The sequence below is a fragment of the Rhamphochromis longiceps genome, linkage group LG18 (assembly GCF_057381845.1).
Source record: "Rhamphochromis longiceps isolate RC_006_pf linkage group LG18, R_longiceps_female_GT1.1, whole genome shotgun sequence".
Lineage (NCBI taxonomy): Eukaryota > Metazoa > Chordata > Actinopteri > Cichliformes > Cichlidae > Rhamphochromis > Rhamphochromis longiceps.
Window position 1 is genome coordinate 11,108,467 of NC_140574.1, and position 24,327 is coordinate 11,132,793.

Sequence of the window (24,327 nt, forward strand, 5' to 3'; positions counted from 1 at the left end):
GTATAATTTTGTTTGACCGTTTTTACTGCGTCTTTATTTCTTGTACTCTTTAATTTAAAATATGATAACAGAAAAACAATGTTCATTATATATTTGCATAATTTTGTTTTTTGAATGTAGAAGAAATTTTCGCAAACACTCAACGTTGACTGACTTTGAGCTCCAACTTGAATCTGGGATCGATTAAGCGCAGAGACGTACAGACGTCACGTCGTGCGTCAGACAGTATGCATCGAACCTGAGCGCGCTTGTGTTGATGGTGGCTACCGCTGTCCCGTTCATTTCCTAACGCACCGGGACCAAACTTCAAGCGACAAGATGTTTCTGTCTGCTGCTGTTCGCTCTGCAGTGTCGCAGGCGGTACGGTTGTGATTTTTTATGGATCTGGGGAAAGGTTTGGGTGCAATTTTCGATAACTTGGAGAAAAAAAAATGCTATGACTCTTCACAAGGGCATGCAGTGGAGGCCGCTCAGCAAAATGACGTTGGGTAACACTAGCATGCTAGCTAAATTAGCTTTCTGCTGTCAAACTTTTAAAAGGCGATCGCTGGAAAAATGTGCAGCGAAAGGAAAACATAGCCGCTAGAATGGGTTTTTAGCAGGCTCGTGTACATGCAGTTGGCTTTAACTTCACCCTATATAACTGCTTGCATGGCTACTGTAAATTCACAGTATGGGAAAACACAGCAATATTAATCACTTAATATTAATCTAGCTGGAAACTTGGATCAGATAACACTGTTTACAATTTACATAAAGCAATGATTTACGTAAAAGTGGCTCAGCACAAGAAGTTTTGTGTATAATAACAGCTTGCAAAAGCTTTAGATCTGTTAAATATCAATTATACTGCAAAGTTTCTACTAGTAAAGTAGTAATTCTACACATTTGTTACTGTACATGTACTTAAGCTATCTAAGGTATTCACTATGCAGAATGTCACATTTCACAGTCATACACATCGTACTATCAGATCATAAATTTTGATTATATAAGTATAATCACTCCAACATTGCAACTGGGACTCATTTTAATTGTTTTATATACAGCTGTGCAGCTTAAACTTTAATAATAAGGCATAATGTGTTACAAGATGTATATTTAATATTATGGTGATGTAGAATTGTTCGCAGCTTCAGATTTCAAGAAAATTCAGTAGTATAAACGTAGTACAATTAATTTCTAAATATAGTGGACTAGAAATAGAAATCTATAGATTTGGGGTTATTAAGTTTTCATATCTTCTTTCGGACTAGTGGGAAACGTTAAAATATACACGAAGAGGTTTATTTTACACAACTTTACTCACCTTTACACTATTGTGTCATACTTTATGTAAATAAGATTTTCCAGTAACAAACATTTTAGTTTAATTCCACTTCATCGCTTTAGAGGAAGATTTCTCAAAATAATTTTTTTCTCATACTAGAAAACAAAAATCTTGACTTTAGGCGCAAACTAGGACTGGGCGATATATCGAGTTTTTAAAAAAAAAAAATTGATATATTTTTATACGAGATATAAGATGTGAAAATATCGTTTATATCGATATAGTATATGTTACGTTTTAATTATACTTGTGGAGCCGCAAGTTTGCCTCTCTTTCGTCCACTTTTGTCTCTACGCAACGTTACTCTGGCTCGCCTCTCCTTCACTGAACACAACTCCTCCTCCCCCATAGCTTCACCTACAGGCAGCGACAAGATGGACACGGCAAATCTCCGTTAACGAGTTACTGCGCATCGCCCCGTGCGTGGAGCTGGACGGCGTCAACGTGTTAACGACCTAACCACGCTAACGCCATGCAGCCCAGAGGGGCTGCACAGCCTACAATCCTTGCATTTTCTCAAAAGTTGACAGCGCGCCTGATGTATGAATTCTGGTTGTGCTTGATGACCGCGAACCGATTTTATGTGGAACACAGCGCTCAGCAATCTGTCAAAAATGTTTGAGTACGACTTTGGTAAACTACGGAGCTGTGGAGTAATACGTACTGTGCTTCAACGTAATATTACCGTACTTTGTGTGTATAAGGACCATAAATGACACCTGTTCAGAGTCATGGTTACATTTCAAACTCCAGGCTGTCAGTCACGCAGTAGAACTTGGGAATAGAGCAGCTGTGAAATCTGTCGTTGTTGTTATGCTCAGCGTCCTTTAGTTTACATTTTGACTGCACAATTGTGAGCTTTTTGTTGTGCACAAAAACAACATTGTTTTAGTTTATTTATGGAGCATTATTAATTAACAAATGCTCATAATATATTTTTGAGTAATTTTTTCATGTACACCTATGCTGTATGTTAATAAAAGTGCCTGTGTGACATCTGGGAAACAGCTTTAACTAAGAACTCTCTTTCTGTTCTTACTTTATGGAATAAAAAAATATCGAGATATATATCTCATATCGCCATCCAGCTAAAAAATATTGAAATTTGAATTTTGGGTCGTATCGCCCAGCCCTAGCGCAAACCTTCCATTTTATTGCTGTATGTATTTTAAAGTTTTATTAATAGTATAGTTGTGTACAAATCAAGGCAGGCGCAGCAGTCACTATAAATTTGACCTTTTGCATTGAGCCAGTCAGTCAACAATTACCTACAGTCTTTAGTCTTGCAATCTTTGGGTCATTGATGTGAGATTCATATTTTATTATGTCTAAGTGCATCAGTTCTGTTTAAAATATGACTTGAAGGAGTTTAATCTACAGACTAACATTTAAATAAAATAAATAAGAGGTTTAGAAAACTAACAGATGATCTTAAATCACAATGTTAATTTGACATCTGCAGTTTAACTCCTCCCAGTTCCTGGTTCATTTTAAACTTTAAACACTTCAAACTTTTTTACTCGAACACCTGTATTAACTTCCCAAGGGCACACATATAATTTTAAAATGAAATTTAAATTAAATAGAAATTAAGTTAACGTTTACTTCAACATTATCCTAGTTTTACATAAAAACCTCATGTTTTGTAGGCCAGGAGTCTGCATCAGTCTGCTGTACGTGCTGGAGCTGGTGGCATTTTTGTGGTGAGTAGCACTTTCCGTTCCTCAGTGCACAAAATGTGTAGGTGACAGACAAAAACAGAGTACATGCGGATGCTGTACACGCTGATGCTGTACGGGCTTTTTTTATACATTGTGTGAGCTCATCATGGTGGGTTACTATAGATCAGCAGCTCATGGAAAATTTTGTAAATTACAGCAACAATTTGTAGTCATTTCTAATATTATCTATATCTATATTACTACTAAGTTTAATTGTTACTGCTCATTGTTCAACGCAGTCAGTCTAGCTGTTACTATGTCACACTAACATTGTTTTTTTAGTTACACTGGGGCAGAAGTTCACTTACTTCTGCAATTTTTGTCTATTATTGGAAAATGAATTATTCATGTTAATACATTTTAGAAGGGTTAAGAAAAAGATTTGCTGATGGGCTTCATAAAACAGGATTAAACAGCAACACCATATCAGCTTTCTTTACTTGGTGTATGCATAAACAAATTTTCACAAGCATGGACTTTAATCACGAAACTTTTAGAAACTGTATTTATCCTCACCTTGTCTTATTTCAAAAGTGTATTCTGTCTTAGTGAGTGCTGCTCCAAAACCAGGGTTACACAGGTCACGGGAGAAGTGGGAGTCCAATTTGCATGTAACAATTGAGGCAGAACGATGGTCGGAATAATGTCAGAAATGTTTAAATGTAACCATTAATATCAGATACAGACAGACATTACAACAATCTCCATCAAACTTACATCACGCCACAAAAATTAAATAAATATAAACCAGAGTTTATAGAGCATTGAGGAGCGTTTGTGTTTTTGCACAAAGGTAAAGGCATTCTGGCATGAATTTTCCAACATTATGTCAAAGGTTTTAGAGCTACTCTTTCCATTAGATCCTCAAATATGTTTATTAGGGGATTTTAAAGGTTGGTACCCAATTACGAAAAAAGCCAACAGAAGTTCCTGGAACTGTCTCTATGCATTGTTAGAAAGTGCATAACCATTATGTGGAAGTCCGACTTCCAACTACCTATTTTTAGATGGATCTCAGAGATATGTAGATGTGTCCCACTTGAAAACATCACCTACACGCTCAGAAACGACTATAAAACCTTTGTTAACACTATACCAACTCCTTTATTGGACTGATAGGATCAAATGCAAAGGTTTTTAGAACTTATAAACCTACTGTCACCAGTGTCAAGTATTGTCCTTATGCTGTATTTTTGTTATCCTGATCTGTTTGGGTGGGTTTGGAGTGTGTTTTTGTCCATGCGTCACTAACTTGAAAATTTTGCACAAAAAAAAAGGCTCAGCCATTAATTGAAGACACAGCTCTGCAGTATGTTTGTGCAGGATTGATCCCAGTGGTATCTGTTTTCCAAAAGACCTTAATTTATCCAGGGAGGAGCCATTACAGCCACACGAAAACATCTTGTGATAATTTCATGCATTGGAAACTCTCCTTGGTTCCATAGTCCCCTGGTAGTAACATTGTTTTTAACCTGTGCTTGATTTAAAAAAAAATTCTTATGACACTCTTTTTTAATTAATGCATTGGTTGGCTGCTTTAAATTAAAAAACAAAAAACATTAAATTTCTTCCCTCCTCAATTTTTCTATTGCACAAAGGAGCTTTGCTGCTCACAAGGGGGCAGTGTGTGCAGAAGCAGAAATAATAGTTGTCTGTGTTGAGTCTGTTCTCTCGTTGGGTAGTAGCACCTGTTTCCCTCTGGGCTTACATGATGAACTGTTAATATTTTATCAGATACTGTTTGCAGCTCACAGATCTGTTACTCACGCATGAAAGTGGTAGCTGTTAAGGAAAAATTCAGCCTCAGTAGAAGCTTCACAAGATTTAATATATACACAGATAATTATATACCGAAGACGGTTATGTGTGTGTCTGTTATAAATAAAGTTTAATCTACTTTAATGTTATCCTTATTCTTTTTTAGCACAGAGATACTCCTGACAACAACCCTGACACACCTTTTGAGTTCACTGAGGAGAACAAGAAGGTGAGCCTCGCATCTGTGTTGAACAGTATTTTTTTAATGCACTGATGTGGTTTTCATTACCAGTAATAGCAGATAATTGCAGGTATTGATTTTGTGTTATTGTACAAAAGCTGGAATTTCTTTTCAGAAATACCCAAGTTGATTGGCTTAAGATGTCTCTAGCTTTATTTTGTAACTAATTTAGTAGTTATTTAATTGCCTTTCCACCTTAATACACCAGACACAATGTATTTTCCTGGTATTTTTGTAGAAAAAAAGCTCAACGATAGATGGCCTACCTACTACTGTACTGTACTGTACTCTACAATTATAGTATCATTTAATTCATGTACATGAATTATATTAGGACTATTTCACTGTATAAATTGGCCTTATTGTTAAAATAAAAATGGGAAATACAGTTATGGAAAAATATCTTTTTCTGTTCACTGTAGAGGATTGAGGCGATCACTTCAATGTACCCAGAAGGACACAAGCAAGCAGCCACCATCCCCGTGTTGGATTTGGCCCAAAGGCAACATGGATGGCTCCCTATTTCTGCCATGAACAAGGCACAGTCATATTTTTAGTGTTTTCCAGCAGAGTGATGCTCGTCAACACATTTTATATAAATTTTGTATTTCAGGTTGCAGAGGTGCTGGAAATCCCTCCAATGAGAGTATATGAAGTAGCAACGTTCTATACGATGTTCCTACGTAAGCCTGTGGGAAAATACTTCATTCAAATCTGCACGACAACACCCTGCATGCTCTGTAACTCAGACAGCATCGTGGAGGCCATCCAAAACAAACTTGGTAAGAGTGCTTTTCCATTTTATGCTGAGAAACCAATGAAGAGATGAAAACAGATGAAAACAAACTTTTTTTTATTGTGTATGTTTGAGATAAACAGAGACTGAGAACAAATGTATAAATATACAGTTGCCATTGGTATTCAAACAATATCAAGCTGTAGCATCAAACAAGATTGAAATCAAGCAAGGAAACTGTCAACACACTTGAGCCTACGTTACATTTAATAGAGGACAAGGTTTGTTCTTTAAGTCAACCATAGTGAAGTTTTACTCTTCCTTTTAACTCGTATATGTGGCTAACAGCTGTGGCACGTCAGGCTTTAGTGCTCGAGTTAAAAATATTTGTTGTTTTAGTAAGACAATCTGTAGAGTGTCAGATGAGACTAGCTGAATATGAAGTGTCTCTCCATTTGGTTCTCCACAGGTATCAAAGTTGGGGAGACTACTCCAGACAAGATGTTCACTGTAATAGAAGTGGAATGCCTGGGTGCCTGTGTGAATGCTCCAATGGTTCAGATCAACGACAACTATTATGTGAGTGCTCGAGTCGTCTGTGCAGATGAACGTTTTAACTAAATTAACCAAATTAGATTAAAGCTCAAACGAGTTTCACAAAGAATGTGTACAGAGCACCGTTTCTGGAGTTCTCCTCTCATGTGGAAAACAGTGCAGGTGTGACACAGCCTGCAACATGGAAGACTCTAAAGGAAATTAAGAGCAGGGAGAAAAAAATAGAGAAATAATCAGCTATAACACGAGTGTTTTCTTATTCATTATATTAGTTTGGAAAAATATCAACTTCTTGAACCAAGTGTGATGTCAAAATTTTTCTTTTTAGATTCTTTTGTGGTTAACCATGTGAAAATAATTCTACCATGGGACATTTAGTTATTGCAAGCCGAGCTTAAGTGAATTACCCAATTAAAGATGACTGTGAAGGAGGAATTCTCCGCAACACCTCAGCTTGCTGAGGTATCATCATTAGCGAGAAAAGGCACGATGTAAGAGTACCTTGTGCTGAGGTTGGCATTTTCTTATGTGAATAATTAACACTCAAGCCATACACACAGCCTTTGGAGATTAGATTAATTCAGTCATCAATTACACATTTAGTTTTACTCAGGATGACACAGTTTGCAAATAAGAGCTTGAACTTGTGTCGGGTTGTTCAGGGGCTTCTAAATATGAAGGTAGAAGCAGCTTTGGAGCAGCACACAGGCAGTATTAATTAAGCAGACCACCCGATTCAGTCTTTGTACTTAAGAACATTGTGAGATTTGAAAAAAATGCCATAATGGTTTTGGGCAAGTCTATATCATTCATTTTTAACACTATGGTTCAGCTCTGCAATATCATAAAGTAGCTGTACTGTAAATAAAATAAAATAATTAATTAAAAAAAGCACTATTTGACACTTGTATCCTCTTTAGCACGACTTGGAAAAAAAGCTAAATCTGTCAGAGCTGGTTTGAACTTTACTGACAGTTAAAGTCAGAGTTATTATTGGCTATAGTTATTAGTGGCCATAAAAAATAATTGATTGGAAAACTGGGGATGTGCTGATCATGAAACTCTGGCCCGATACTGATGTTTAAAATAAGCTGAAGACGGTATATGTACTTTTTTTTTTTTCCTTTTTATCGTTTTTCTGTTGTTGTTTACTTCCTCTTCTTGGTTTCCTCTTGCAGCCAAACCAAAAAAAATCTTCATTACAAAAATCCTTTCCTGTTTTAAAGTCGATTAGCTGTCTGTTATGCTGTATACTTTATAGTCAGGGAAAACTGATATGATACAAGAGATACATATCAGCCACTGATGCCTATAAATATCACTGCAGATGTCAGTATTCTTGTTTTAGTGAACAAGGCTGATATTGGCTCATATTGGTAGGCTCATAGATCTTACTATTGATAAATTGGTGCTGCCCTGCATGTCCTAAAGATCAACAATAAGATATTTTGAAAGTTGGGAAAAGTTGCTGTTGGGTGAAATACAGTCACTGACTGACATGGTCAATCTGACATTGATGTAGTATTTATCCATTTATTCAATTTAGAATAAATCATCATAATTTCCTTTGAATTACAAAGATAGTATTTAAAGTATTCCCCTGTCTTTAGAATATAATAGATCTTCTTACAGATTGGAGGATGTGAAAATCAAAACATGGACCATCAGATGACCAAAAGCTAAGCTGCTCTCATCCCTTATTCTAGGAGGACCTTACACCAAAGGATATCGAGGATATTATTGATGAGCTTAAGGCAGGCAGAGTCCCTCCACCAGGACCCAGGTACGTGCACAATTTGCATAATAGATTCTTATATAATTTTAAAGTCATTGAACTGATTGTAGATGAAGAAGTTTGTTCTTTTTCTATAGGAGTGGCCGATTCTCCTGTGAGCCTGCAGGCGGACTGACTTCCCTGACAGAGCCTCCTAAAGGACCAGGATTCGGTGTAAGATCGGACCTGTAGACATTTCTGGGCCACTCTCTGCTTGCTACAAAGGCAAGCTGTCAGTGAAACTGTTATGGTTAAGTCAGATATATTGTGTAAATAAATTGTTCCTGTACATGTTCTCAAGGTGTCAGTGTCTCACTTACATGGATTCCAACAAGGAAAACAAAACTGGAAACATGAAATGCAGGATTTGTAGCAGTTGTTATATTTCTAGATACTTCTAAGCAAAGCTGGCTAAAGGACTGGAATAGTAAAGCTTCTTAATACGTCAATGTAAGCCTAAAGCTAAATATTTTTGTGCATATTGTGATACTACATAAATAGTATGTATTTCTACCTCAGTAAGTTATGTGACAGTTTCCACTGTCATTGCCACTTCAGTGATGGCCACCTATGGAAACCTTATGAAGGGTTTTTACTTAAGTATGAATCACATCCTTTGTACACTCAAATTCATTCAAATATGACATCTCAAAATTACAGCATAGCACATGCACAATAAGATGCATATTCCTACCATGTATGCCCCTATGGAAAAATCATGTAATTAAAAGCTCACAGTACAAGCTAAAGCTATTAGATGTTTATTGAAGTACTACACATGCTAAAACAAAAAGTATAAAGCCTTTTTAATTAACACTAGCTCTACCAAAGTCATTTTTGGTCCTTAATATTTTGTTCTGAATTTTACTGGATGTAAATATATTTTAGTGGACCAATTTTAGATGTCTTTCAATTACTGTGGATCAGTGACATTTAAATTGTTTATTCATAAAGAAAACCTTTGGTAAACGGTAAATACCACCAGATATGCTGCTACGCATGGTGTAACAAATTATGATTAAATTGTAAAGTTATTTTACTACATGTTACCTCTATTTAGTTCATTTCAAATGTGGTTTATTGACATTGTTTCATTATATTTGGTTCTGGACATACATTTAAGACATTAGTAGAGACTACCTGATGGTTCTGACAGGAATAATATAAAAATTATTTCATCTAGTACATGTCCAATTAATATACTCCAAACTAGACTGTGGGTAGTATCATTGTGACTGACTTTATTAACAAAAGAACCACGTATTGACCTTAAGATTCCGCCTGCTTAAACACCTTTAAAGTTGATTCATTCAAGACATTACATGATAAACACAGCCCCCTTAGCCTTGAACAGCACCCCACTTCCTACAACTGGTCCTGTCGTTTCATTTTCATCCCATCCCGAGGCCGTTTTCATGTCTAGCCGGTACCCCTCCCCCACTTTCCTCGTACCAATACGCTTTCAACCCAGCTCTTCTCTGCAACATATAACATTATGCACGGTGACGCATGCGCAATGCATGCAACATGATGCAAATGTCACTGCGCAACCAATTCTAAGCTGGCTCATACACTGAATTGGCGGGCTAATAGGTCGACTTAACCAGATCGGCTAATTACTGAAACTGCGGCCTGAAGTCCGCAGCCATGCTCACGACAAAGAAGGAAAACGCCATTCCTCTGTTAACCTCAGCCGTGATCTTCGAGAAAGTTCCCACTGACCGCAGCACAGCAGCGGAAAAGATGACGTCAAGTGCCCATTCCTGTTCTCTCTCTCCCTCTCTCTCCCTCCTTTCGGTTCAAATACACACGCTCAAAAGCCACTTTGAGGTGCTACACACACCGCTAACGTACAACATGTCTCAGCAAAAAGCGTATTCTTAAAATTAAAGATGCGAATTTACTCACGGCTTCGGTTAAATGAAAGTTAAACCGTTTGACACATACCCATCTACAGTCTATCCAGCAGACGCAGACCTTATAAGCTCGGTGGTGCTCTGGTGGTCACATGATTTCTCCCTACCAATGAAAATGACGCTTGCATGTTTTGCTAGGTTTTTCTCCGAGAGGACGAGCGACGAACGGCTTGGATGTTTTCAAAACCAGCGATGAACGTCACACAGCCGTAGGCTACGGTTAACGTCCAGTATTTATGAAATTAACTGTTAATATTGCGCAATAGTCACATATAGCGGAACCTGAATGAGTCGGTGGGAACGTGTAACCCCTTTTAAAGGTAAGCGCAAAACGAGGTTTCTTGTTTGACTGCCTCGGATCAGGATGGGTAAAAAAATCCTAGCAATCTGGCTAAGTTGTACTGCAAGCTGGCTAACGTTAAGCTAACTTGACGTAAACTGCGTGCGAAAATGGGAATGTTATGTGTTTGCGTGGGCTTGGTATAGTTGTGCGCCACGTGCGTTACACACATTGAGGACTTATTCTACGCTAACTGAAATTTCCACCCCAGTAACTGCCTTTAGTTGCTCGGTGCTTTCAAAGCGAGGATACAGAGCGCTGATAGGAAAATGTCGGGGCGAAGCAGAGCGAGCTGGGTTAGCTTCAGACAGCCAGACAGCCAACGGGGCTGTGTAGGTCTGGGAACAAGCTCGCTAGCTAGCTTAGATTAAGCGCTGGGGAGGGGGATCGTTGTGAGGGCAGTAAAGGAGCTGCAGTGGGCTTTTGTCTCGGGCTGTGCTGTGCTCCCTGTGTTGACTGTTGCTGTTTAATCGCGAAACGTGAACTTGAATTTGCCTTGTCCTGGCCAAGCACTAGCATTAGACAACATATTTACTCGCAAGACGAATTTCACCGCCAGATTAATCAACTAACACCACAGCTCGTGTTTATTATCTATGTCCAAGTTGCGAATTTTAGCGCTCAACAACATTACTTTTTGATTATTGGAAGCACGAGCGGCATTAACGTTGGTGGGTGGTGGTTTCTGCAATGATCGAGCCAACGCCACTTCGTTTATTTACAACCAGCGTAGTTTGGCGGGACAGTAGCAGTCAATATGCTGTAAAATGTAGTTATGATTTGTAAATTCTCTCAAGGAACTAGCATAGCTATTAGAAATCCGGAGCTTGCGCCTCCCAGGCAGTGACTGTGACATCTTGGGGGTGTGTTGCCTGATACAAAAGCTGCTTGTCTTTACATGGCTATCTGTGCAGCAACCCGTCTGAATCAACCGAAACGTCAACCTGAAATTGAACATACGTTAAGTTAAAGAGTTTTATTGGATTGCAGCACGTCTACACTGTTAAATTAAGCTTTAATTTTTTTTAGAATCAGTCCGAAATTGGTCCTAGTGGCAGTATTTTTAAGTGACATCTGTCTCATACAAAATACTGTGTATTCGTCTTATACTATTATATTGAATGCAGTATGTAGACAGTGTAATGGTCATATTGTAATGGTGTTTAATTAATCTGTTTTTTCATACAGTTAAAAAAAACAACAGTATTAAATGTAAAATATATTTTTTATGTCTTTGTTAAGGAACAGCACATGTAAATACAGTTAACTGGCCATTTTAAAATAATTGTTTCATTTTCAATATTACAAGAAATGTTCATTTTGGGATCATGAAGAAGAATGCTATTTAGCACCACAATTCAAACATGAAAACGTGTCATATTCAGAGATTAACTAATCGAGCAGCTGCTTAAAGGTTACATCAAAAATAAAACCATAAGAAACCAACTGTCAGAAACGCATACTCTTATTGTCTCTTTTGGGGGGCTTATTTTAATTTTGGAGACATGAATATTGACTTGAATACTGCTAGTGTTCTAGAAACCTCCATTTACAATTTGAGAGTTACTAAAATAAAGCATTAGTTGTTACAATTCAACTGTTGTGCTGACAATTGATTGTAGCATCAGCTTGCGTCTGTGGCCTTTTAAATAACCAAATCTTACAGGAATGCATGAAAAATACTCTTAAAACAGGGTGATCTGTTTGTCATTTCAGTTAAAGTTATATTTAGTAATTTCACTCTTTAGCTGACCTTAAACCAGGAACTGATTAATTAAACTGAATTTGTTAAGATTATAGAAGGTTGTATAACAGCAAGCATACTTCCAGTTCGCCATGACACATCATAATTGACCTTACTACTAAGGAACAGCACTTAAAATACCTTAAATGGTGAGTCCTCAATGATGAGTAAATTCTTGCGCAATTGTAATTACAATTCCTTTAGAATAAATCTTGTTAAATCATTTTTTTAAACTTAACCTTAACCTCAGCTGCAATTTAGATAAATCACCAGGACCATGCTGCAATTATTTGCTTATTAACAATGTACTAAGGAGCAAGTTAGGATGTAGTAATACATGATACTTTTTCATATTAATGTTTTGTTAAATGTAGTCCACTGTTAATCTGCTATTCCTTTAGATACATTTTATATAGACAGAACAGTAAATAAAAATGTTATTCATAGACTTAAATTGGCAGTAGCTGATTTTTATCAATAGAACATATCACTCTCATATTAGGGAACATGATTCTTCAGGCATTAAAGTGCTGTCTTCTCCCTTGATTGATTGATTGGTCACTGCTGTTTTGGACTCAATTGTACGTGGTGGGATTAGTAGGCTTTTCATTAGTGTGCTTGTGTCACCTCGAACTTTTGTTTTTTAAAATACTCTTTTACTTTCTGTAATGAGTTTGTACTAACATCTCTCTCACTGGCAACTGAGTATCATGTGATGATGATTTGCCTGAGGATGAATGAGACCTCCCACGGCACTAAAGGTTATGACAATACGAGTAGGACACATAATTGACACTGCAGTATATTACCAAGCCCTTTCTTGCAGTGCGTCATGGGTGCCTTTTTTGTGGTGCCATTGAAGAGAAGATGCTTCTTTTTGTTTGAAAGGGTTTTCTTTGTTCACTTCAGTCTTCTGGTAGTTTAGTAGCTGACACTGATGAAGCAAATTAAATGATGGTGTCCAATAATAAATGTCAGTTTTAAGTAACAAAAAGGCACTGCCCTGGCTTTTGTTTATCGTTTTGTTCATTGCAAACAACATTTATTTAGTTGTATTACTTAATTGGTGATTTTAAAAATGCATAACCTCAGTGTAACGGTGTGATTCTCTACAAAAGATTAGGTTCTTTGGGGCGTATAGGTTTAAGGGTATATTAGGGCTCTCCAGTTAATCAAAATTTACATTCAATCTAATGATTTAAAATTAGATTAAACAATTAAGGCAGTTCCTTCTTTTATCACATCTGTGCACTCATTTGCCCTGTGTTATAAATCCATGGCACCTTTTCCTTTGCTGCGTGTGTATCAGATTCATGCTCCTCTGTTAAAGTTAAGACACAACCTAATGTGCACATCGCCATTGACACAGTCAGCACAAGCACCGGCATATGCTACATCCTAAGCTCTACATAAATTCCCAGCAGAAGCATAAAGTCAGTGTTCTGTCCTTCTATTAACCGCCAGACGTACTCCTTGACATGCTGTACCAGATTTAGATCATCTTTTGGTCAGCACTAATATTAAAACAATTTTAATTGTCTGAAAACACTTTGGTTTTAACAAGTAGAGAAAGGAGAATTAAATTTGAAAAAAGCTGCTTTCATCTGCTCCCTTATTCACGAGGAATCGCTACAGTGGGTAACTCCAGATGTTGAATTTGGATGAATTTCTTTTTGTACTGGTTGCCCTTCATGACACAACCCCACAGGGATTTGTGTTTCTTCACAGCACTGAACCGGGGATCTCAGGCTTCTTAGGTGAATGTGTAAAGCACTACTGTGGAGCCACTGGAAAGGAGCATCAAATGCCATTCCCGGCTTTTGTACTGGCAATCTGTGCTTGATGCTTTTGTCTGTGATCTCAATGTGAATTGCCATAATTGAGCAGACTTGGGGTATGGGCTCCATGGACTGGACTTGTTGTGCTGCATCAGATAGAGGATAGATTGCATGGGGATCCAGAGAGTTTGTAGGTCAAGTCAATACTTTGAACTCTTTTGTTGTTTTTTTGTTTGTTTGTTTGTCTTACTTTTCATGTTCTTCCAGAGAATACTGGGATACATTGTCCTGCTGTTAGCTGCTACCAACAGCCATGGTGGCTGCTATTGGAGGTGTTGTGTTACTAATCAGCAATTTCAAAAACAATAAGTTGCTTGCTTGTTTGACTTTTCACCTCAAGATTTTAAATGAATCAGTCCCAAGTGAAATTAAAGATAGCATTAGGGTTAGGGTTTGGTATGTTCTACTGTTAACCTCTGTGCATAGTGTAACAATGGTTGGGTGGGTGGTGGTGTCAGTATGATATTTTTTTTAATTTATTTTTTTAATAAATACATTTATATAAAGGTTTCCAGAAAACATTTCATTGTTGACCTGTTAGTGGTTTTGATGTTGGGGTTTTAAAATAATTAAATTTTTCGAAATAGCTGCCCAAACAAGTACTTAGGAGTAATAAAAGACTTGCACATGTGCCGGATGACACACAAACAACACAAAAGGACAAGAGAAAAGCTGTGTAAATACTACTATCCCCTTCAAAGTTTCAGCATGTCAAACTCATCAAGACATACTCCAATGTCGTGTTTGTTTTGTTGTTATGTCTGCATTGCTGATGCACCAGTTCACTTTCTTCTGTTTCTGCCTGGCTACCTTTGTTATTGGTGCGGTAAGACAGCTCAACATTTTTCAACTTAGTCTTTTTTTGTGAGTTTTATTGACCTTTAGATATAATTTAAAATGAAAAACAAACACCTAGAAAATGTGAGGGAGGTAGGGAAAGGTAGGCTTAGTACATTAAAACATGAATGGTTGCATGTCCTGACCAGTGGGTGTTTTTTGATAGTAAAGTTCCTCTTCAGTCTAATTGCATAAAGTCTGTGGTTGCATGTGGGGGTGAAAAGAGCCCCAGGCTCATGAGGACTCGCATGTCTTGAGAGGCCTGCAAGTTGGCTATGGGGTGAACAGCAGAATCTCAGAGCAAATGGTCAAATGTTACAGTTTGCCAAAAGTGGACCGGGCGATCTGGAGACAAAGGCAATCATTGATCCTTCCACAGGTTGATCTTCAGAAATCTAGCAGGTTTTACTTTCCTGAGATAGATCTTTCTACCAAAGGCTCCATTTTGGCCATTTTGGTTCATGGTCCACTAAACAGTAAGTTAGAGTTTTTAGGGAAGGACTAGAGCAATTCTTCCCCAAATTCCCAACAAGCTGAATTTACATTGTTGTCAAACTGCAAGGTAAATGGGCACCTTTCTGCCATTAGATAGCAGGCATTGCCCATTATTCCAGAAGCCGTTGAAATTATAATGACATTAACCTCCTAAGACCCGAACTCTTCCACGGCATGCATTTTTAATTTCTCTTTGATATTTGGGCATATTGGGGCCCAATGAATGTAAAAACAAAGAATTACCAGATTTTTTTTTTAATTTTTTTTTTACCTGATTTGTCTTTTTATGAATCAGAGCCACATATGAGGATATTCATTTAAAATTTTGATAGAACAGTAGCAGTATAATGTCCTCGTAAATGGATATCAGGCCCCGGTTGAGCAAAATTGAGTATTTTGGTCTAAATAACCCAAAATGTGATGTCCACATATGTGGACGGCAGGTCCTAGGAGGTTAATGCACTTTGTCTGCAGTTGCCAGTCTGCCCATCCTATCATTGCATTGACAGTTCTATTATAGTGTATTTACTCACAGGCATATGACTAACTTTACTTTTAAAAATCTGCTTTTGATAATAAGCTGGCTGACACCTTCATCAAAAATGTCTAGCACATGTATGGGGTGAAGAGCCAGTGGGCAGATATCGGTTGACATGTAGCTTGATGACGATCAGTTTCACAAACCAGCTGGCAAATCTTTTTTTGTTTTTCTTTTTTTATTTAAAATTCAACCAGTTTCCGCAAGAGAATATGACCTGTTGTTCTCTGAGAGTATTTTTGTTAGAACTGGCATATGATATGTTAATTTCCTCTTTCTCATTGATTGGATCTTGTTTGTGTTGCTCTTCCAAAGCTTTTGCTTTCATTTTCACTCATCCTTCTTTCCTTCAGACACTAAATTAGCTTTTATTGCTCGTCTACAAATCCCTTACAGAGTTTGTCTCATGGCGTAGTCAATTGCAGGTGAGACTTTGCCATAAAGGAGGGGCATGTTAAACAGCAATTCAATTGTGACTCAACTGTCACAACTGCATATCAATCCATATGTCAATGTGATATGACTTCCTGTAACGATGAAGTGTTTGATCTGCAGAAAAACTGTTATTTAAAAGTAATGTCATTAAGCAAGTTAAAACTACTTATGTTTAGACGGAGCATTTTGTTTTTGTATTTAACATTGTAGCTTTATGTCATATAGTAATAAAGTGATCATCTGAATAATTGCTTCTTGCGGTCGCGCTGTGGTTGAGACATTAATTACAGAGCAGTTTTGGTCAGTTTGAAATATTTTCTCTGGCTGTCTTGACAATATTTAATGCCAGCATTTATCTTCTGATCACACTCGCATGCATAGTGACAGGTCTGGATTCTCAAAAATCTAATTTTCCTCTTATTTCTGCCAGATCATGGAAATCAGATGGTGGGAAAGAATCTGCAGTCACATCAGTTTTACACATGCCGTCGAGGCAGATCGTCATAAGAGGCATAGACAGAAACGTGCTGAGAGCCATGCAGACGCTTGTAAAGAAATGCAGCCCAAGTACACAGTTAATACTGAACTGAAAGTCCAGCTACGTCAAATTTTCAGATTTCTTAGATTGTTATTAGACTCCTTCCAATATTTTCTTGCTTAATAATGCAAGCACAAAGAGGGCTTGCTCTAAAAATAACTGGAAAACGTTAGGATGACATCTATAGTATAAAGCCTCTCCAGACAGACTATAAGCTTCTTAGAGAATAGGGTATTGACTAAGGTGCTGTAATGCCTGAGCAATTATGTAAGGGCATACGTTATTTCCTCTTTACAGTGCACTTCTTGAGAAAATTTGTTTGCATTACAGTTGTTCATTTGGATTATTTTTCATACAGTGGAAAGTACATAATACTTATTTCCAGTTTTTATTGTTTTTGTCTCCAGTATTATACAATATTTTGTTTTTGTAATTTGTTTTAGTCCATAACACAATGCCTAACTTGCCATATCAAATGTTTTATGCGTTATGCATTTTTTGGGTGAGAAGTAATTTAAGAAAGGGGAAAAATAAGAGGCAGCAGATTAAAGGAGTAACATTCACATGGAGGTGGAGGGTTCTAAATGCAGATCGGTGCAATGGAAAATGTCTTAAGCTATTTAGAAGACATTCTCTTAGAGAACAAGAGAGAAAGGTATTAACCCTTCACGGGTTTAGGGTTAAGCCTAGACACAAAGTGATGACTTGGACATCACTGAGTGAAGGAAAGTAATGATTTCATATGAGCTTAAGCTTACTAAATGTATTGGTTCATTTCATGTGAAACATAAGCAGTCTGTTTAAGACCTAAACTTGTGCCTTTTGTACTCGAGTCCTTCACATTGAGAGTTTTAGCTTGGCTATCTTTGGTATTTTGGGCCTATATGTTGTCTGCTTGGTCTGATCTTTGCCATATTGCAGCATTTCACAGCAACAAAGAGCAAGAATGACTTATGGTTGTAATAAAGCTGTTTTACTTTACTAACATTCTGATTGGGGTTCCTCTTTTTTGTTTTGAGTGCTCACAGCAGGGCCATATCTTCAGGGAAATCCCCCCCAAACAGTCATTTTTTTTTTTTTTTTTTTTACTCTTCACTCTTCAGCAAAGTGAACACCACTGCCCACTGAGTATTGATAAATTGCCATTATTGGTTATTGAGGCTACTGTGGCTGTGCCGTTTAAGCTTTGTGATGGTGAAGATTGGTCATCTTAGAAGATGGAGTGAAATTTAAAAAGGTTACAACAAATGTGATGGGAAAAACTCCAAGCACAATAAGCCAAAGAAATTATCTGTTTCCTCTATTTGAGGCAGCTTAAAATTCTGTTCTGTATCACTTTCACTTCATCTTGTCGACTACACTTATTGGGTTGCAGTTCAAAAGGGAGCATGAAAGCAAGCAGTGGTCATGATGTGATGTGCCTCAAGCTAGACCAGAACCTGCAGTTGGCTCCATCAGCCGAGTATCTGCGTCTTCAAGAGGCCTAGCAAGCGTGCGCTTGTGCATGTGTCTGTGAAGAGGGTGGAGCCTCCTGATTTCACAACATGTGCTGGCCTTTGCCAGCAGCTGAATGTGTGCAAAGTGTTGTTTTTGTTTGGTACGTTGAGTGCATTATCTTTGTGTGTAACGGCTTGATAATCTATTGTATGCTTTTAAAGGCCGACAGTTCGAGAGCCTGTGACCTTCCTGCGTGACTGTGAATGCACCTCATGCGCACAGGAAGGAAGGAACAGACTGGGTTGCAATATTACAATGCTGTAGGTTTTTAAATTATTAAAGAGCTCTTAAAGTTTTATTTTATGAATGAGCAGTGAGAGATATATCTGTCTGTTGCTAGTTTATTGTGAAAAAAGACAATTTGACAGTGGGTGTGTTCTTTGCATTCTTCATGGACTGCTTTCACTTCACTGATGCCAAAGAAAGCAGTCATATCCTGTTTACTCTGGCTCGGTTTTGTGACCATGCTTTCGGAAGGCTGAGGACCCTCCTGCTGTAAAATAGGTTAATGAGATTTTCATTCACTGGACAATTTCAGTGGATTCCTTTTGGTTGTAGAATAAATCGCATCACTGAGCTCTTTTTGAGTGGAGAAATGTGATCAGATTGTGCTAATCATTGGCAGTACTCTGCATGCTGCTTTATGCTATCCATGACTGTGCTAGTTTTCATTTTAAATGGGTTTAAAGCTAAGGTGAAAACAGGCTACAATTGAGATCGCTTAGGGTTATTATACAGGAAGTAACCTATACACCTATCATATTCTCCACTGTATGTTTACATAAGAGTTAGGGTTGCCTTTGATGATGGGTTTTATGTCTTACTAACTGTTTAAAATATTTGAAGCAACGGCAACATAGCAATGTTGGCACTGTTTCTACTCTACCTGAGCACTCAAAGCACTTTATACAACTTGCCTCATTCGCCCATTCATAAAAGCGCTATTGTCTATGCTTTTTCTACATAAGTGCTTTCTGTCTAACATTCACACACATTTATACTCCAGTGGATGCACTGGAGAGCAACTTGGGTTTATTATATTGCGCAAGAATATTTGGCATGCAGACTGGAGCAGCAAAGGATCGAACCACAAACCTTCCAACAAGTAGATGACAGCTCTACCTCCTGAGCTACAGCCAGCCCATTAAATTTAAAGGGTTTTTTGTTATTAAAGTTAATTGCACATGTAGTAATAAGGAAAGACATTTTTATGTGGCAGAACCTATACATTAATCAGTTTCATTTTGTTTTTATAGACACAATTGAAAACAAACATTATTGATTAAATAACATGAAAGCAAAGCATGTGTTCAACATGCTTGTTTGAAGTATAATCAACTGTGGCCCTTTTCATGCACAAAACAGTTTAGAGCAGTTCAGATATGTTTAGAATTAACCTGCTGAAATTGGGCACAGTTGTTGAAATTCTTCATGTTTCTGCATATGATTACAGTAAAGATTAAACAAACTTGGAAGGGGCTGACTTATATACACTAATAAACCACAAAATGAAAAATGTAGGCTCCTTTTGTGCCACCCAAACAGACATGGGAACTTTGGCAGATTCTGAAGGACACTCCCAAAGATTTCTTTCTTTTGATCTGCATGCAGCCACCAACTGCTCCAACAAGATTGTGTAATACAGCCCAGACTAGGGCTGCACGATTTTGCGTAAAATGAGAATCACGATTTTTTTGGCTTAGAATTGAGATCACGATTCTCTCACGATTTTCTTTTCCAGTACAAATATTTATTGCACTTATTAACTGCACATCAACTTCGTAACAGTTGAGACTGAACATAAAAACAATAAATGTCTCACATTTTGTTGTTGCCGCAAAATGTTGTACTGCTTGAAATTCCGTCTCCACCGTTGGTTGACACTGCGTGTATAGAGCAGGTAGTGCAACAATAGAAAAATAGTTGCGGGATGGCACTGTGTAGCGTTTGTCTAGAGTGTTGATCATTTTCCTAAATCCCTCGTTTTGCACAGTGTTGATGGGAGCCATATCTTTGGTCAGGTGATAAGTGATAGCCTCCGTAATTTCTTTGTGCCTGCGGGAGTTCGACGGGTATAGGGAAGCGCTGTATAAGGTTCCCGTTATTGATGTTTGGGTGGTTGACTGGGACGGATTTTCTCCTGTCACTTTCTCGTCATCCCTGACGTGCTCTCAGTTGTTTTTTCTCTGCTAATTTTAGCATCACACGGCACAGCTTCTGTATCACGTGGTATAAGGCTCCGCCCTTGTCATTTGTTGAGCCGGAAGAGTGAGCGCTTGTTTTCGTGCAGACTACGTCCTGGATCAAAATGCGGTACAATCGTCGTCGTGTTTTTATTTATTTTTTAATTTTTTATAAAATCGTTGTCATTTGGAAATGAGATCGCACATAAGTATGAATCGAGATCGCGATTTTCTAACGATTAATCGTGCAGCCCTAGCCCAGACTGCAAACAGAAACCAGAAATCTTGCAGTGCAAAAAACCTTTTACCTTGTCTGCAGCTTCTGCATGTTGAAGATATCTGTTAAAATAAGTTCTTACACATTCTGGGGTGGTTCAGTTAGACTTGGATCGTACTCCCACCTTGAGTTTCGCTCAGCTGGTTTTGCAGTTTGGTGGGGCACGTTGTCCAGACAGGGAGGCCTTTTGGTACTGCTCCCAGCTGTCTAAAACAGCATTAAAATGGTGGAACATGTTAACATCAGACGCTCAGTATGGCACTGCATTGGTGATGGTTCATAAATATGTGGAACAACATGCAACGTGGGCTATGCAGTTTGTTTGTTTTTTGTTTTTGTTTTTTCTGTTCATGCTGTTCATGTACTACAGCTACAGATTAGCCTGTGCTGTACAGAAGGCGGAAGTAATAATAAACAGAACTTCTTCACATTGAAGTGAAACCGAGTGTTAAAAACAGTCGAAGTAGCATCTCTTCTATCTAACGCTAACTTTACAGCCCATAGCAAAGCATCATTGCCATCAAGCTATACACTGTCACCTTTTTGGAGGCCTGCACAAAGGTGCGTTAACATAGGCTTTGTGTTGGTTGATTTTATAGCAACAGAGATGTAAAAGGACGATACAGTACCTTAAATTCCCCATAACACACACGTGAATCCCCAGACCTAAGGTTTCAATGCAGAACATTACATTGAACCAATGTTATTTACCTCACCTCTTTATGGTTTTAATGGTGTGGCTGTGGTGTATTATGGTCCATGGATTTATGTAGTGCTCCAGTATTGACCACTTCATCAAAACACTAAAGCACAGTAATATGAAATCACGCAGGAGCACTGAGTGCATTGTAATGGACAAATCTAACCAAGTGTCCTAAACGCTGTAAAACCTCATGTAATTGTTAAGCTAATTGATGTATTTTAGTACCAAGGTCATCCACTTTCAGTGTAAAATGACCGAGGGAAGGTAAATGGTTAACTCCTTTCAATGAATATCTAATGTTTCTGAGTTTGTCCTTTAGCTCCACACAGCCTCACTCTTTAAATGAAACACTTTAGAATACAAATTGGTATAAAAAAAAAAAAAACATTAATATGCTGCATATCTTGTGGGGCTGACTGTAAAAAAATATACCAGCTCTGAAAATGGTTGCTGTCTCTGCGTTGTTGATTCAAGGCATCTTGTGTCTTCTTAAGCATTAAGACTATAGTGTTGAAATAAGGAGAGGTTTAAATATTTTACTCAACCAGGCCTTCAGACAATTAACTGATTAACTTCCAGCTATTCAAGAGCAATTTTGGTATTTCATTGTTGACTTAAGAGGTTTAAATCAAAGGTAAAAGGTTGGTGTGCTATGTAATCTGTAGACTCCTCGCAGCATGAAGCTGAAGTTGCTTTTTCAACCTCTCCGCACACACTGGTCTCATCTAAGCTTAGTCTGGCACTGCAGAGCTGTGGTTTTGGCACTGCGCAGGCAGCCATGTGTCGGGCTTGTGATCGGATCGGCAGCTCATCGAGTTTAATAGGATTTGACAGGTGTAGATGGAGTCGTATCTTGAATGTCATAATGAAAACTGACACAATATTTGCCTCACAGTTTATTTTTCAGACTGTGGCCAGCTAGTTGCTCATATGGAACCGAGTGGATAGGATTCCTTGTGGCTGTGACACCTTGTTAGCTGCAGATGTGTTTTGTTTCATAGTCATGTAGGTAATGTCTTTGCCACCAGGGGCTTTAAATCATTGCCTACAAATTCTCTGAAAGGAAAAGGAGGGCGTTTTGTTTTAGCAAACATGTTGCAACAGTGATGAGGCTTTTTTTAATTCATTTTTTTAACATGTATTAAACAGGATATTTTTCAGTTAATAGTTTTTGTTACCAACTAGGGCTGCCACAAACGATTATTTTGATAGTCGACTAGTCACCGATTATTTATGCGATTAGTCGACTAATCAGATCATCATCCACTGGACGTAAAACTACAGCTTATTGCACCAGCAGCATCTGCTCTTATATAACTATCATTAGCTTACAGCTTTAAGCTTTTAAGGTGCTAACTAAAAATAAAGACAAGATGATAGTTTATTCAATTTTAATGAAATTTGCAGATTGTTTCGGTAAAGTTTAATAAACTCCTTGCTATCTAAAATATAACAGGACACCGGAGTATATTCTCCAGCATCTCACACTTCTGATAATCAGCTGTCTGCTTGACGTTTATTCAGCTGTGTAAAAACTATAACTTTAATCTCAGCCAAACCGATTTACTCAGGAACAAATAAAATACTAAAAAAAAAAAAAAAGCCAAACAACAACATTTTTAATTTATCTAAGTGACTCATATATATTTAACCTGAGTCGCGAAAGACAGCGGTGGGTTTGAAAACAATTTGCCGGGAGTCCGGTGTTCTCACGGCGCTAGTGACCTAGCCCCCGGCTAGCTATCGAGCTAGTGGGTAACAGACGTCTCCGAAAACGTCGGAGCGCTTTTGAAAATATGTGGTGTCCTGATAAACTGAGCCGATATTTGAGGTTTACACAGCTACATTCTCGCCTGAAAATATGTTAAACGTTTATTTTGTGACCCAGAAAGAATAATAAGAGTAATATTAAAACTAACTAGCTACCGCCATTGTTGGAAACTAAGCTGGGCCGCGCTATGAATTCTGGGACACAGCTGCTTCTTCTTCTTCGGGGTTTAACGGCAGCTGGCATCCTTGTACATGCTGTGCTGCCATCTTCTGTTTCAGTCCGTTATTACACTCTTAAATCCTGCTATTATTCCTGCGTCTTTTGCGATCTTACAAAGCTTCAAACGACACGTCGACTATTAAATCAGTCGTCGACGATTTTGATAGTCGACGTAATCGTGACTAGTCGACAAATCGTGGCAGCCCTATTACCAACATGAGATGCATTTCTGTTGCATATAGCTCACTGTTATTAATGCCAAGTCTGATAATTGCTAATTCAAAGTCAGATTTTTTTTTTTTTATTAAAAATTCCCCAATTCTCCATCCATACTGTGGATATCAATATTTCCTCGAGCAGCAACAGCTCTCCAGTGTTTGATTGAGTCAAGTGAGCTTGGCCATGTGGTGGAAATGAGAACAAGACCTATGCCTGGGTCCTAACCTTTGGTCTAATCCCTCCCACATTCCCTCCCCCTCCTTTTAACCCGTAATCAGCAGTAAAGGCTTCATTGTTCTTGTCCTCTGCTTGGGTATCTGATCATTAACCTACATTCGGAGCAGTGGCGGTAGGCTTCTTAAGGCTGTCAGACTCTCTCGAACCAGTTTAGTGGGCATTTTTCATCAGTCCGGGTTAGAGCCTTATTCTCGTGCCAGTGAAGTTAACCCTATTTACATCCTCTCATGTACAAACATGTTATTTGACGAGGCTTTTATTTGTGTGCAAGCCATGTCCCGAGCCTCGCCCTTGTAGATTTAGATGAGTTATTATTATTTTATTTTATTTAAGCGAAGGATAAGACTGAAATTGTTCAGCACTCTGTCTTGCATAATAAAGCTCAAAAAACAATTTCTGGTCTTTAAATGAATTTATTATGTCTT

The 24,327-nt window shown here is 38.0% G+C and overlaps 2 protein-coding genes across 3 annotated transcripts in view; both read left to right on the top strand.

Moving 5' to 3' along the window:
- The first annotated feature begins 202 nt into the window (after positions 1–202).
- Positions 203–8,410, top strand: ndufv2 (NADH:ubiquinone oxidoreductase core subunit V2). The gene is made up of 8 exons (XM_085388723.1): positions 203–360; positions 2,980–3,033; positions 4,976–5,038; positions 5,473–5,589; positions 5,664–5,832; positions 6,256–6,365; positions 8,048–8,124; positions 8,214–8,410. The coding sequence occupies exons 1-8, from the start codon at positions 319–321 to the stop codon at positions 8,305–8,307; spliced, it is 726 nt and encodes a 241-aa protein (XP_085244849.1). The 5' UTR covers positions 203–318; the 3' UTR covers positions 8,308–8,410.
- Positions 8,411–10,197: 1,787 nt separating this feature from the next.
- The window catches only part of ankrd12 (ankyrin repeat domain 12), a 40,177-nt gene continuing 26,047 nt past the window's right edge, over positions 10,198–24,327 (top strand). For both annotated transcript variants that reach the window (XM_085388718.1, XM_085388720.1), the window contains exon 1: positions 10,198–10,351. The gene's annotated coding sequence lies outside the window, so the exon portion shown is untranslated. The remainder of the gene's footprint in view (positions 10,352–24,327) is intronic.

Coding starts and splice junctions, on each gene's coding strand:
- ndufv2 (XM_085388723.1), top strand. CDS start 319: ATGTTTCTGTCTGCTGCTGTTCGCTCTGCAGTGTCGCAGGCG. Junction 3,034..4,975: donor GAGCTGGTGGCATTTTTGTG/GTGAGTAGCACT, acceptor ATTCTTTTTTAG/CACAGAGATACTCCTGACAA. Junction 6,366..8,047: donor AGATCAACGACAACTATTAT/GTGAGTGCTCGA, acceptor CCCTTATTCTAG/GAGGACCTTACACCAAAGGA.